Genomic DNA, 15,821 nt, shown 5'->3' with positions numbered 1-15,821 from the left:
ATAGTTCTTCATTATTCCAATCTCGTATAGCGCGCGGAAAGAACGAACACCTATATCTTTCCGTACGAGCTTTGATTTCCCTTATTTTATCTTGGTGATCGTTCCTCCCTATGTAGGTCGGTGTCAACAAAATATTTTCGCATTCGGAGGAGAAAGGTGGTGATTGGAATTTCGTGAGAAGATTCCGTCGCAACGAAAAACGCCTTTCTTTTAATGATGTCCAGCCCACATCCTGTATCATTTCTGTGACTCTCTCAACCACATTTCGCGATAATACAAAACGTGCTGCCTTTCTTTGAACCTTTTCGATGTACTCCGTCAGTCCCATCTGATAAGGATCCCACACCGCACAGCAGTATTCTAAAAGAGAACGGACAAGCGTAGTGTAGGCAGTCTCCTTAGTAGTCTGTTACATTTTCTAAGTGTCCTGCCAATAAAACGCAGGCGCTAAACTTGCGTTCGCGAGAAGCGAGATCGAAATCTGCTTCCAGTTATCAATGTTTAGGTTTTCTGTGGTGTCCGAAAATCTTTTCGGGTGAATCCTGGGTTGTTTCCACTGGAGAGAACACAGTCTGAGTCTAGGGCATAGTTCTCCTATTCGAGATTGTGCTCTGTCTCTGATGACCTCATGTTGTCGGCTTGTTAAATCCCAGACGTCTTTCCACTACAGTAAATAAAGTACATCCTTAGTTGGTAGCCTTGTGTGACTTTTGTCTCATGGTCTCTTTCCAAGGATTCTGCGCGCTAGGGAGGACACTGGCCTGCGTCGCTTCCGTACTCAAAACCCGAATTTCTTGGGAACCATGCATGACATCATCTGGTTTGCTCAAATCTCGGGAGATTAGAGGAGGCTGAGTTTCCTATGACGCGCAGGCAGTGTTAGTACAGAGCGAATTGCGCAAACGGAACTTCTTATTAAAGCACAAGACGACGCTGCGGTGGAAACCTGGACTGAACCGGTTAAGGTTGGCTGCCGGGGCAAGTGGAAGGGCGATGTTGTTACTGTGGGGACTATATTTAAATGGTTTCTTTCATCGAAATAGAATGGGTCTGGAGCGTAACGTATGGGGCCTGTACACCGCCAGAGGTACTGAAGCGTTTCTCCTTTGTTCTTGTCCGGTGTAGGATACTGACTAATGTGTCCGGGTCGTCTGTTATTTATGACGCTATTTTTATTTTAAAGAAACATAAAATGAGAGTTTTTGAAGTCATGTCGAAAATTAATCTCAGAGGATATAACGTTCTTACTCATCATATTATAGGATTAGTTTTTTTATATGGAGTACATTTATGAATAGTTTAGCATAGTGACAACAATCAGAAATACATAGAAAGTTTATACTGAGCAGAAAATTTTTTTAGACAGAGATACATTTATGCTGACAGTAGAAACAGCGTGAACACTGAAATGTCGGCTAAAAGAACTGTTAAATCAAGCGAGTAGATATGAGTGATAGAACGCCGAAAAGAAGGAAGGAAAGAAGAAAGACAGAAAGGTTAGGGTTTAATATGCAGTTGACCATTGGAGCTCAAAATAGGATTTGTGGAGGACATCGACGCTATCCTTTCCAAAGGAACCACCCAGAATTTGTCTTATGTGACACATGGAAATAACGGAAAAACTAAATTTGGTTGACTGCACGGGGATTTGAACTGCCGGGTTTCCGAATACGAACCACTAACCGCTCGTTCAACGTAACAAAATTAGTACTCGGAAGGACACAGATCCTATTCTGTGGTCATTCTGTGTCATGCAGTGGTATCCAGGATGAGACCTGTGAGTTGGTGGAATTCATTTGTTTCGTACAAAAAATAAAACTCAAAACAATTGGAAAACTGTGTTTATTAATCACCAAACGTACTAATGTCCCCACTTTACACTGAGATGACAAAAGTTATGGGATAGCGATAAGCACATATGCAGATGGCGGTAGTATCGCGTGCAAAAAGTACAAAAGGGCAGTGCATTGGTGGAGCTGTGATTTGCACTTAGATGATTCGCATGAAAAGGTTTATGACGTGATTGTGGCCCACGTCGGGAATTAACAGACTGTGAACATCGAATGCTAGTTGGACCTAGACGCATTGGACATTTCATTTCGGAAATCGTTAGGGAATTCAATATTCCGAGATCTACAGTCTCATGAGTGTGACGAGAATACCAAATTTCAGATATCACCTCTCACCACAGCCGACGCAGAGGCCATCGGTTGACACTTAACGACCGAGAGCAGCGGCGTTTTCGTTGAATTGTCATTGCTAACAGACAAGCAACACTGCGTGGGAATAATCGTAGAAATCAATGTCGGACGTACGACAACGTATCCGTTAGGACATTGCAGTGAAATTTGGCATTAATGGGCTATGGTAGCAGACGACCGAAGCGAGAGCCTTTGCTGACAGCACTACATCACATGCATCACCTACCCTGGGCTCGTGACCATATGGTTGGACACTAGACGACTGGAAACCCGTGGCCTGGTGAGATGACTCGCAAGTTCAGTTGATAGGAGCTGATGTTAGGACTGGAGTGTGGCGCAAACCCCACGAAGCGATGGATTCAAGTTGTCAACAAGGCAATGTGCGAGCTGTTGGTGGCTCGATAATGGTGTTGGATGTGTTGACATAGAATGGACTGGGTCCTCTGGTCCAACTGCACAGATCATTGACTGGAAACGATTATGTTCTGCTAGTTGGAGAATATTTTCAGCCATTCATGGAATGTTTGTGCATGACAATGTGCCATGTCACCGGACCAAGGCGGTGGCCGAGTGGTTCTAGGTGCTTCAATCCCCCGCGCGACTGCTACGGTCGCAGGTTCGAATCCTGCCTCGGGCATGGATGTGTGTGATATCCTTAGGTTAGTAAGGTTTAAGTAGTCCTAAGTTCTAGGGGACTGATGACCTCAGATGTTGAGTCCCATAGAGCTCAGAGCCATTTGAACCATCACCAGACCAACTTTGCGATTGGTTCGAAGAACGTTCTGTGCGATTTGAGCGAATTATTTGGCACCCAGATCTCTCGGCATGTATTCCATCAAACATTCATGGTACATAATTGAGAGGTCAGTTCGTGCACAGAATCCTTGACCGACAACACCTTAACGATTATGGACGGCTAAAGAGGCAGCATGACTGTGGGGGGGGGGGGGGGGGTTTCCAAGGACTTGTTGCGTCCGGGGCACGTTACGTTTGCCGGCCGCTGTGGCCGAACGGTTCTAAGCGCTTCAGTTCGGGACCGCGCTGCTGCTACGGTCGCAGGTTCGAATCCTGCCTCGGGCATGGATGTGTGTGGTGTCCTTAGGTTAGTTAGGTTTAAGTTGTTCTAAGTCTAGAGGACTGATGACCTCAGAGTCCCATAGTGCTTAGAGCCATTTGAACCACGTCGAGTGTCTGCACTACGCCGGGCAAAAGGATGCTCGACACGATATTAGGAGGTATGCCATGACTTTTGTCACCTCATTGTGTAACAGGAACCTATTGCTTACAATGTACGCAATTGAGGGAGAGTGGTCTGTATAATTTTCTGCATATTATTCTGTTGTCAGGCTGGTGAAGTTCAGATACATGCAAATTCTTCACATATTTGCACATTTAGCGTTTTCTGACATCAGGTGAAACGTGAGAAAGAAGCATCGCGAATCGGAGATACAACGCTACTGGAAGGATTTAGAATAAAGGGCATCAGTTGCAAGAGGAATAACAGTGAATGTCAAAATAATTATGAGAGTTCACGGAAAATGGATCAGGTTACACTTACTACTGCTCGGTATCTATGTTATGGCTTTCTTCAAATCGCTGCTGTATCGATACGTCAATCTGAATGGGGGCAGGATGCAAGTTATGTTTGCGAATATAGTTTTTTTCTGTGTTCCCTTGCTGGGAACGCTCTTATTATAAAGGATGATATTAATTAATCAGCTCAAGAAAGAAATTTGAGTATTTCCTTAGATTATACCTGGGCACATACTAGAGAACGCTCATTGGTTCGCCCATGAAATGCTGCAGGATCGTCTTGCGCTTCAGAAGCTGCGTCTGGACCCCCGGAGTGGCAAATAAAAACGAACAAACTTTATTAGAAAGAGTTAGGCTTCATGCGACCACATGGCTGGATGCGTGAACTCTTGACGACCGTTATGCTGCAACATGGCTGTTATCTCAGGTCCATATTGTGTGGCGAAAAGACTATTTGAAAGTGCTGGTAGCTGTTCAGACATAGGGATGGAATGAGACTAAGTAACCTCTCGGATAATTAAATATTATTGCCCGACAAAAAAGTTAAGCACCCAGAAGACATGGACGGAAGTCCATGTAACTTCGTATCCGAGACTCAATTACAGTACGTTCTTTCCCGAAACCGTTATGTTACACGCTACCGTACAGAGCCTCTAGTGGCAGGATTTTGCAAATATGCAGACATGAAGAACAGAGATGTAGAATAATAAAATCGTCAAAACGCCTTCTTCCTTCCTAATATGGTTTTTGCTGACATTGTTTTTTGGTTATGATGTGTGTGTGTGTGTGTGTGTGTGTGTGTGTGTCTTTTCGCATCTCGTAGTTCTATTATATGTTGGTGTTATTTAGTAGTAGAATATAGCAAAACAGTCTATAAAAGTTTAGAAAGTCTTGGCACCATAGTTACGATTGGTAAATATTGCGACGTTTGTCGTGAAGTCCGCAGCTCGTGGTCGTGCGGTAGCGTTCTCGCTTCCCACGCCTGGGTTCCCGGGTTCGATTCCCGGCGGGGTCAGGGATTTTCTCTGCCTCGTGATGACTGGGTGTTGTGTGATGTCCTTAGGTTAGTTAGGTTTAAGTAGTTCCACGTTCTAGGGGACTGATGGCCATAGCCGTTAAGTCCCATAGTGCTCAGAGCCATTTGAACCATTTTTTGTCGTGAATTGTTATTGTACATAACCACTAGTAGACCTGATTCATTTATAATAAAATCTTTAATTGCCAATCAAAATAAGCGATTGTGTTTCTGCTGTATAACATGTTTCAGAACAATTTAGATGTGGAAATATTTAGTCTAAGGGAGTGTTGTGACCTAAACTTTAACCAGATCTAATCAGTTACATTGTTCCAGTAAATCAGACTGCCTGTTTATTTATGTGCTTGTCTGAGTAGCGTAGTATTTCAGCTAACATGTATTTTCTGTATGTACGAATAGTATATCCGGTCAGGTTAGTTTTACGACCCTTATATTTTAGACCTAACATTCAATGTCAGCTGTTCGTTTATCGTGTTATCTGTGAGTATTTAGAATGGAAACAGCATCGGAATACTTACTTTAGATTTAACAAGGATGTTTTAGGCATTATTTTGACGGATATGTCTGTATGTGGAAAATAAAATTATGAACCTTGACATAGACCTTGCACTTTTCTGCGCTGCTGAGGTATTTTTGCATTATAAATGTGGCAAGTATTTAATGTGAGGCTCTATTGTGTTTTAAATCAGGTCAAACTGTGAACGACACCACCTGTTGGAGATAAGCAACAGAAGCTTAAACCACCAGTTCATTTCATTTGGATTTTGAAGTTTTGCGAAATAGTATTTGATGTAAAAGTCATCTTCAGCAATCGCATGTTACTAATTCGTTATTTCCACTGCATAAGCAAACATTAGTGTTTAAAAATTTGTGGAGAGTGTGTTTTACACTCGTTCTCGTATCTCATAAAAAGTTTACCTGCATGCTTAAAAGCCCACATGAGTTTAGGCATAAAAACCGCATTAGGGTACTTCCAGCGTTTGCAGTCACGTTTTTGTAACTACTTTGCCACAATCAATGCACTTTCTTGCATTGTTGGTACATTTTTGCAGACTTGTAAATAATATTGTGACATTTTACCACCATCATAGATGCGATCCATAATTAATTTGAGGGTGTATTGTGTCTTACAATATAGTAAACATATCGAATTTTGAATATTTTACCAGCGTATCCATCTGTTGACAAACACAAGCAAGAGGAGCATAAAATCAGAAATTGATTTTATTTCGCAGTTTTGAAGTTTCTGTGGACTAGAAGTTACAGTATGACTCATGTTCGACGACTATATATCAGTAAACATTAATTACACCGCGTAAGTAAATATTAGTGTTTAACTATTTGACTAATACGTTATACACTCAATCTAATATTCCATAGCGAATTATACATAGCTTACAACGAAATTTATCAATGCGACTAGGGTGCTAGCTCATAAACGATTTTTTGAAGCTAGTAATGAAAATATAGTTGATTATATTTCGTCAATGTGTGCAATTCGAACAGCTTTTTAAGTGTGTACACTTTTTTAATAAATAATTCAGATCGTTCGGATACTTTTGAGTACAGCCCGTCTGGGGTACCATTTTAATTGTTTAATTGGCTGTTTCATTTTAATGATGGCTAAAATGCTAGCCTGCGATTGGAGGAGAGGAGAGGGATCTGCGTGTACGTGTGTGTGGTATTTTAAATTTCTGCCCAATCCTCGGAAGTACCCGGCAGTATTTGGAAAGAGATAATAAATTCTGGGAATTCCTTGTGATGATGGCTGTTTCATTTTAATGCTGGCTAAAATACTAGCCTACGGTAGGAGGAGAGAAGAAGGACCTGGTACATTATACAATGCGAGTATGTGTGTGCTTTTGTTTTAAATTCCTTGCCAATCCTGGGAAGCACTCGGAAATACTTGGAACGAGATAATAAATTTTGGGAATTCCTTGTGATAATGTCATCGGAAGGGCAATTAGCTAGGTTACGAATGCAAAGAAAATAAGCCAGAATGTAGGTAAAGGTCATTGACCACTTGCGTCCTCATGTGCTGCCACCCATGCGACAGTATCGTGGAGCCTTCTGCAACTGGACAGACATGGCACGTTCGTGTGTGAGCTGTCTACGTGATGCTCAGGTACCGATCCCCAGAACTGTCCCCAACAGAACTTGTATGAGGCCAGCTCGCCTCAATGCCAGTTTCCAGGGTATCAAGTGCTAGATACAACAGATGTGGGCCAGTTTGCCTCAGGAGTGGATACAACGGCTTTATGACACCCTTCCCAGCCGAAGCAGTGCATGCAACAGGGCCAAAGGGGAGCAACGTCATAATGATAAGTGGACTAATGCTGCCAAATTCCTTGTGAATTTCATTTGAACTTGTAATCACTTGCTCTCTCAACGGGTGATGTTTCGTTTTTTTCCTCGTTCCCTACAGGATACTTCAGACTTTTTTCTGACAACGAATACACAGTGTTAATCATCTAAAATCTGCATCGCATATATTGCGGAATTGGAAAGTGCTATTGACGTACGGTTTTCACAGAATAGATTGTTAGTCAGGTGGTCGTATTGTTAGCCAATAAACAGACTGTAATAATAATTAGGAAGTGTATTTTTTGCTCAAACGTACACTTTTTTAAGTGGAACAATTCTTATTGACATTAACGAACTAAAAGAAGGGTAAATTAGAATGTCAGTGGTGTTTGTTGCAAGAGTCTAGTGCGAGTCGTTTTCGAGATATTGTTTTATCACAGATTCCACACTGACGCTTGTTTGTGCCATCCAGTGAACATAGTTGCTAGGTACGATGTTGTCATGTTTACGTATATTGTGCCTATTTGTTCCCTGGGTGCACTGTGACTTGCTAGTCAGTTAGTGTGTAGCAGTACAAACAGTAGACGATGGGATTTACCAATGCAGAAAAAGCCGACAGCCTCGTGGTGTATGGAGAGAGTAGGACGAATGCGGTTCGTTCTTGTACGGTGAGTGCGCAAGATATCCCAATAGACGTCAAACATCTAAGCAGTTATTTGTCACTTTCTACAAGTAGTTACGTGAAAGTGATAGTGTCATACACAACATAACAGAAGAAAACAAGGGATGACAGAAGAGGGCGAAATTACTGTTCTTGCTGCTGTTGAGTTGACCCGTACGTTAGCCCCCGAGCCATAGGTTTCATCCCTATCACAACTCTCTCCATCAAGAGCTGCATGGAAACGGTTATGAGAATCGTGTTAACTTCTGTGTATGGGCATTAAGACAGGATACTCCATATGTATCACGTATCTTGTTTAGTGATGAAGCCACATTTACCAGTCATGGTCAGGCAAAGCACCGTAACATGCACTATTGGTCTGTTGACAGTCCCAGTTGGCTTCGTCAGGTGGAAATAAACGTCCATGAAGTGTAAACATATGGCATGAGATAGTGAAGCATCATCTCGTACGCCTGTTTTACATAGACGGAACACTGAAAACGCACAAGTATTGCAGCCTCCTAAAAGACTATCTTCCACAGATGCTAGAAGACGTTCCTCTGCATACTAGGAGGAACCGGCTGTCCAGCCCAAAGGATGTGAGTACGAAGTACTGCAATACGTATTCACGAATTGTTTCCAAATCTTTGGATTGGACGCAGATGATCTATAGCTTGACCAGCCCTTTTCCCGGATTTGACGCCGTAGACTTTTTCTGTGGGGAAAGCTGAAACACATACCAACTACACCCGATGATATGCAACGACGTATTACTGCAGCCTGCTCGGACATCGCCGCTGAAATGCTAGCACATGTGTAGCAATCGGTCCATACCAGACTGGAAGCATGTATTGCCGCTCCCGGTAGTCGTTTTGAACACAACCTGTGATGGTCAATTGTCTCGTTACTGGTCAGAATCCACGTAACTATGCACTTGTGTTATTGGTTCGTGTCTGCTACCACAGGTACTGTGCAAGTGCCAGCGTGGATTTTTTTGAAAATACGCTATATCGTAAACGACTCGCCATGGAATCCTGTAACAAACGCAACTGACATTCCAGTTTACCCTACTTTTTGTTTGTCAATGTCAATAGGCATTGTTCCATTTAAAAAAGTGTATGTATTCACAAAACGTACACTTTCTAAGTACTATTACAACCGGTTTATCGGCTAACAATACGAGCCTCTGACTGCCAGTCAATACTGTGAAAACCGAGCATCAATAGCACTTCTGATTTTCACGATATTTGCGGTCCAGGTTTTAGGTGGTTCAGCATATCATATCGAAATTACATCTAAAAATATAAAGCACTGAAACTAATTTGATTGATAACTAAATACGTATATTTGATTACGAGAAGAGTGGAAATTACAAGAGATACATATAAACTATAATTCTTCACTTCTTTTGGGATTTTGGTGTTACATGATTGGTTCGTTGGTTGGTTGGTTCGTTGATTTGCGGCAGGGGACCACACAGCGAGGTTATCGGTCCCATTGGATGAGAAAAGGACGGGGAACTAAATCGGCCGTCCCCTTTCAAAGGGACCCTCCCGGCAACTGCTTGAAGCGATTTAGGTAAATCACGGAATACCTAAATCAGAATGGCCGGACGCCGGTTTGAACCGTCGTCCTCCCGATTGCGAGTCCAGTCAATGCGCCACTTCACTCGGTGGTGTCACATGGTAGTATAGAACGTGGTTATATGCAGAATATCTGATTTTAGCAGCTGGAGCCTGGAGGTGTGCTATAGTTCGAGCAAGATGATTCCGACAATCAGACAAAGCATTTCAGCACTGATAGCGCGTCCTGGATCTAAAAGGTCAGCTCTTTAGGTATTAATCCTGATGGACTCCATTACTGGTATCATTTTCGTCCATCTGTTGCAAAAATCTCGTATACATTCATTGTTCAGACTTTTTTACTTCCTTGGAACAAATCTACATTGTTTATTGCCGCGAGCGTGGATTCCGAAAACATCGTTCAAGTGAAATTTAATTCCCGCTCTTCGCATATAATATATTAACAAAACCGACACTATCTAGGCGGATTCGATTACTTCAGATACATCTGTTAAGGAAAGTACGTTCTTGTAGGTCTAGACTAGAATGAGGATTTTCTGATACTAGCAGTACAACACCTTTTCCTAGACGGAGAATCATCCAGGCCAGAGAAGTAATTTCGGGTGTGGCTCAGACATTTGTGATTGGAGCAGATTTTTTATGTTAAGTAAGAATGAATGAGCAATTACTGATAGTTGTAAGCTGAGTCTGAACTGACGTAAATTACAGGTATATCTAGTAAATTTCTTACAATATATCAGACTGTACAAAGACTGGCAATAACCGTTAACGCAATGACAATTTGATTCACAATCTGCTTCATTTTGACTACATGAGTGACAACTGAATCCAATTACGAGATATAAATACCTGCGAGTAACAATGTATGGAGATAAGGGCTGGTTCACATGCGATCAGTTGTAAGTAAAGCAAATGCTAATCTTCCATTCGTTGGTAGGACACTATGTTGTCGTTTCGCTCGAAAACGTATCGTTGTTGTGGTCTTCAGCCCGATGACTGGTTTGTTACACCTACTGTATCCTATGCAAGCCTCTTCATCTCTGAATACCCACTTCCGTCCAGTACTAAATTGGTGATCCCTTGATGTCATATCAACCGATCCTTTCTCTAACCAAATTATGTCACAAATTTGTTTTCTCTCCAGTTCTATTCAGTACTTCGTTATTGGTTACGTGGTTACACGATCTATCCATCTAATCTTCAGCATTCTTGTGTAGCGCCATATTTCAAAAGCATCTATTCTCTTACTGTCTAAACTGTTTATCGTCCATGTCTCACTTCATACATGGCTGCACTCCAGACAAATACCTGAGAAAAGATTTCCTAACACTTAAATCTCTATTCGATGTTAGCAAATTTCTCGTCTTCAGAAACGCTTCTTGCTGTTGGCAGTCTACATTTCATGTCCTTCCTACTTCAGCCATCATAACTCATTACTCCTTTTAGTGTCTTGTTTCCTAATATCATTCTCCCTACATCCTTTAGTTTACTTTGACTTCATTCGATTACACTTGTTTTGCTATTGTTGATGTTCATCTTAAATCCTCCTTTCAAGACACTGTCCATGCCATTCAAATGCCCTTCCAAGTCCCTTGCTATCTTTGACAAAATTACATTGTCATCGGCAAACTTCAAAGTTTTTATTTCTTCTCCGTGAGCTTAAATTCCTTCTTCAATTTTTCTTTAGTTTCCCTTACTGCTTGCTCGATGTACAGATTGAATAACATCGAAGATACGCTACGTCATTGTATCATTCTCTTCTCAACTACTGCTTCCCTTCACGCTCGTCGACTCGAAGAACTGCTGTGTGGGTCCTGAAGAAGTTGTATATAACCTTTCGTCCCTGTATTTTATCCCTGCTGCCTTCAGAATTTCAAAGAGTGTATTCCAGTCGAAATTGTCAAAAGCGTCTTAAACCAAGTATTGTAATTAAATGACGCTCACTGCGAAACGCTACCAGGCGGCTTCGTTTTCCAGTCCTTTCCTGCACTTCATATCCACTTACAGTTTTCCCTTATCTTCTTTTTCCTTCTTTCGAACTCCAGTCCCTCATCACAATTAAATGTTTCTCTTCTTTAACTATGTGAATAATTCTTTTATCCTATCATATTTTTTTCAATCTGTACATCATTTGTGAAGCTAATTGTCATATAAACGCGTACCACTGTGGTGGGTGTTGGCTTCATGTCTGTCTTGGCTACAATAATGCGCTCGGTATGTTGTTCATAGTAGCTTACCTGCATTCCTATTTTCTTTTCATTATTACACCAGCTCCTGCATAATGCTATTTCATTTTGTATTTATGACGCTGTACTCGCCTGACCAGAAGCCGTGCTCAGCCTACCGCCGAACTTCACTAAACCCTACTACATCTAACAGACAGATTAACGGATTCAATATTCCACGCTCCGACCCATAGATTACATGGTTTGTTTTTCCTTATGATGACAACCTCCTGAGTTGTCCCCGCCCGGTGATTCAAATGGGGGGCTATTTTACCTCCAGAATACGAGGGTTGTCCAAAAAGTAAATTCCGAACGGTCGCGAAATGGAAACCACAGTGAAAACCAGAAGCGTTTTATTTGAAACAGTTAGGAACACCTTCCACCTATTTCTCTGCATAGTCGCCGCTCCAGCTTCGAGTTTTGTCGTAGTGCTGTATCAGCTTTCCAGTATCCTCGTCGTAGAAAGCAGCCGCCTGTGCTTTCGGCCAGTTATCTGCACTGGTCTGCAGCTCGTTGTCTGTGGAAAAATTTTGTCTTCATAGCCAGCGGTTTTTGTGATCAGAGATGAGACTCAGGGGGAACCAATTACGAACTTTATTGTGGATGATCAAACACTTCTCATCGGAAACGCTGTAGGAGCGTCTTCATTGCCCCTGCAGTGTGCGGCCGAGAATTGGCATGAAGAAGGAACTGCTCGACAGTTGTGTTGTGTGGGCTGCATGACACAGGCGAAATCTCTTACCAGGCCCTCATACTTGGCCGGAGACGCTATTCCCTACGCATCTTTACGTGCTCATTGTTTACTCAAAACTGAAAAGAGCGACGCAACACGATCGACTGGCATACTAGAGGCACTGCCCAGCACTTCTGTGCAAAGCTCCACTGGATTTTCCCAACGGTTTCCATTTCGCGATCGATCGGAACTTACTTTCTGGACAACCCTCGTATTTTAGCCAAGAGCAAGCCATCACCATTTAACCATACAGTAGACCTGCATGAGCTCGGGAAAAATGATGACTACAGTTTCCCCTTGCTTTCTGCCGTTTGCAGTACCAGCACAGCAAGGCCGTTTTGATTGATGTTACAAGACCAGATCAGTCAATCAACCAGACTGTTGCCCCTACAACTACTGAAAAGGCTGCTGCCCCTCTTCAGAAACCACACGCTTGTCTTGCATCTGAACAGATACGCCTCCATTGTGTTTGCACCTACGGTATAGCTATCTGTATTGTTGAGATACGCAATCCACCTCACCACGGCAAGGTCCATACTTCGTATACGAAAGACACGTTTCTTATACAAGGCTCGTACGGCCTGTAATGGAATATTATTCGAGTGTAGAAGCTATGTGAATAATATCAGATTAGGCTATTAAGCGTATGCAGAGAAGTGGAGAACAACTCGTAACAAGCTCGTTTGGCTGCTGAGAAAATGTAACAAAGTTGCTGCAGTACCTGAAATGGCAGACATTTGAATAAGGCCTCTCAATACTTTACGAAACCTTACATAGATATCCCCTTTTTGGGGTGCAGATGAGAATATTATCCAGTGCATTATATATTGCTCATGTGGAGGCGGTGATTATGAACGTAGGCTAGTACCAGTCCGCACAGCAGCACACAATTATACTTCTGAAAATGGCACCGGTAAAAGAACTCATGTTCATAGGATCCTAGTGATGCAGTCCTATGATCTATCAATGAATGGTTGAGTGTGCTACTGTAACGTGTGGATGATTGCTGCGAATGCCTGTTCAGTCTTGTGTATTGTTGCCTTTGCGTTGTTAGTCTATGACTAGGAAAATGAAAGGATGCGAGAGATCGAAACTGGGTGCCGGTATTCTTATTTACTGCCACCAGTGAAAGCACGCAGTCATCTAGTCAAAACGGTCGATAATATATTTTCTGTCAACCTGAAGTTCAACCCTATCATTTTTTAGTTTACTATTCTCATGCAGTTTAGTAATACTAGTCTGCATCATAGTTATGTGAAATTCGACAATGACAGAAATGAAAGTTTAGGAATACTAGTCTACATCATAGTTATGTTCAAATGGTTAAAATGGCTCTGAGCACTATGGGACTTACCGTCTGAGGTCATCGGTCCCCTAGAACTTAGAACTACTTAAACCTAACTAACATAAGGACATCACACACATCCATGCCCGAGGCAGGATTCGAACCTGCGACAGTAGCGGTCGCGCGGTTCCAGTCTGTAGCGCCTAGAACCGCTCGGCCACTCCCATAGTTATGTGAAATTCGACAATGACACAAATGAAAGTTTAGTAATACTAGTCTGCATCATAGTTATGTGGAATTTGATAATGACACAAATGAAACACGAGGCGGTAAATGACAGAACGCAGAGAACGTACCGGACATTTCGTAACCTATCTCTTTTCACCGAACAGAGAAAAAGCGGAACATCAAAGCGATTTAAGAAAAAGCAGAAATGAACTGTTTTGCCGTAATACCTTAAGGCGTGTTGGATACATACGATCAGTCACGAGAAAACAAAACAGGCAACTTCGATTCATTGTTGAGATACGGGGAAATTTCAGACTGTACGAAAAATAATGCTTGTGAAATATATGCTGGATAAAACTCAGTTGGTTGGAATTAATATTTGGTTGATCTAGCAGTAAAACTGATAGTATACGAAGAATGACAATGCAGATAGTATCTTTGTTGGTTGATCAGCAGATGAGTGCCGCAGAAATGGAGACAAATCCGAGCTCGCAAACACGCGATGAAATACTCCTTTTATCTTGGTATATTATCCTTAGAATATAAAAAAATACTGGTTTTCCGCGTTGAATTCACTAATTTTATGGGCTGTGGAAGTAAATTTTGATCGATAGCAGCTCGCGCAGTGGCATGTAATGTGTTGTCATAATACCTCTGCTTCATCCATGAAAGGAACTGAAAGATATTTAGTACAATAAGAAGTGCCTGCTGGCAAACACCTTACGTTCAGGCACAAACTATAATTCCAAGCGTTAATTACATTCAATGACACAATGAAATTCTGTTACTAAAGAAGATTTTTTTATTTCTTTTTCTTGCAGCTGGCTTCGTCCGCTGATATGGAAGAGCTTCAGGAAGGGTATAACAGAGGACGATCTGTACGACACTTTGGAGGAAGACATAACAGGCACACTAGGGGACGAATTAGAAAGGTAAGTGTTTTAGTTCCTTTTCCTAAACAGCTAATATTTTACTTTCGGTGAATAAATCTTTTGAACCATGAATTATAGATCCCGTCACGCGCTGCATATTGAGATTCCCAACAAATCAATTCTGCCTCGCAGCCAATGTGCCCAAAACTTTGCAGAATCTCATTCACACTAGGTCATTCGACTGGACGATATCGTCCTCCGTCTGTTCTGCAACTTCTAATATTTGTTTTCACCTGCAGTTCTTCTCCTCTATTTCTCCTTCCATTCCCAAGTTAGCTAATTCTGCGAACATGGTTGCTCGAGAAGATGTCCCAGAAACTTCACCTTTCTTTTGTTAGAATTTTATAGACTTTTCCGTTACCCACTCTCTTTAGTGCCTATTCAGAGCCTACTATAACTTCACATCTAATTTTTAACTCTCTTCTGTAGCGCTACATGTTTTCAGTTTCTCTTTCAACAGCTGCAGGAGAAAACAAATATTAGAAGTTGCAGAACAGACGGAGGACGATATCGTCCGGCTTCCGAATATACATATCACTTCCACAGTTAGCAAGCGAGATGGGTGTGGTAGGGTGCCAGACCACAAAAAAACGTAACACTTCATCCGGAAAAGATGAAACTTCCTGGCAGATTAAAACTGTGTGCCGGACCGAGACTCGAACTCAGGACCTTTGCCTTTCGCGGGCAAGTGCTCTACCAACTTTTTTTCTTTTTTTTCGTTGCATCTGCTCGGGGCGGACGTCGTAAGACATCCGTTTAAGTTCGTTGTTGATCGATTAACTCAGTTTTTTTATTACAAAGGGGAGCTAACCCCCTGACCGAACACGCTGAGCTACCGTGCCGGCAATCTCATTTTTGTTCGTTTTCGTTCGTTTCATCTGCTCGGTGCGGACGTCGCAAGACACCCGTTTCAGTTCGTTGTTTGATTCATTAACTCAGTTTTTTTATTACAGAGGGCAGATAACCCTCTGACCGAACACGCTGAGTTACCGTGCCGGCTAGAGTTCGAGTCTCGGTCCGGCACACAGTTTTAATCTGCCAGGAAGTTTCATATCAGCGCACACTCCGCTGCAGAGTGAAAATCTCATTCCGGTTCCCCA

At 42.2% G+C, this 15,821-nt stretch overlaps 1 protein-coding gene across 1 annotated transcript in view; it reads left to right on the top strand.

Moving 5' to 3' along the window:
• Nucleotides 1-15,821, top strand: part of LOC124775110 (ATP-binding cassette sub-family C member 4-like) — a 365,777-nt gene that overhangs the window by 25,021 nt on the left and 324,935 nt on the right. Inside the window, exon 2 of the mRNA XM_047249941.1 lies at nucleotides 14,611-14,721. Coding sequence (XP_047105897.1) covers nucleotides 14,611-14,721 — 111 coding nt within the window. The remainder of the gene's footprint in view (nucleotides 1-14,610; nucleotides 14,722-15,821) is intronic.

This window comes from Schistocerca piceifrons, chromosome 2, assembly GCF_021461385.2.
Source record: "Schistocerca piceifrons isolate TAMUIC-IGC-003096 chromosome 2, iqSchPice1.1, whole genome shotgun sequence".
NCBI lineage: Eukaryota > Metazoa > Arthropoda > Insecta > Orthoptera > Acrididae > Schistocerca > Schistocerca piceifrons.
The sequence above is the reverse complement of the archived record's forward strand: the minus strand, read 5'-3'. Positions and strand labels throughout refer to the sequence as shown.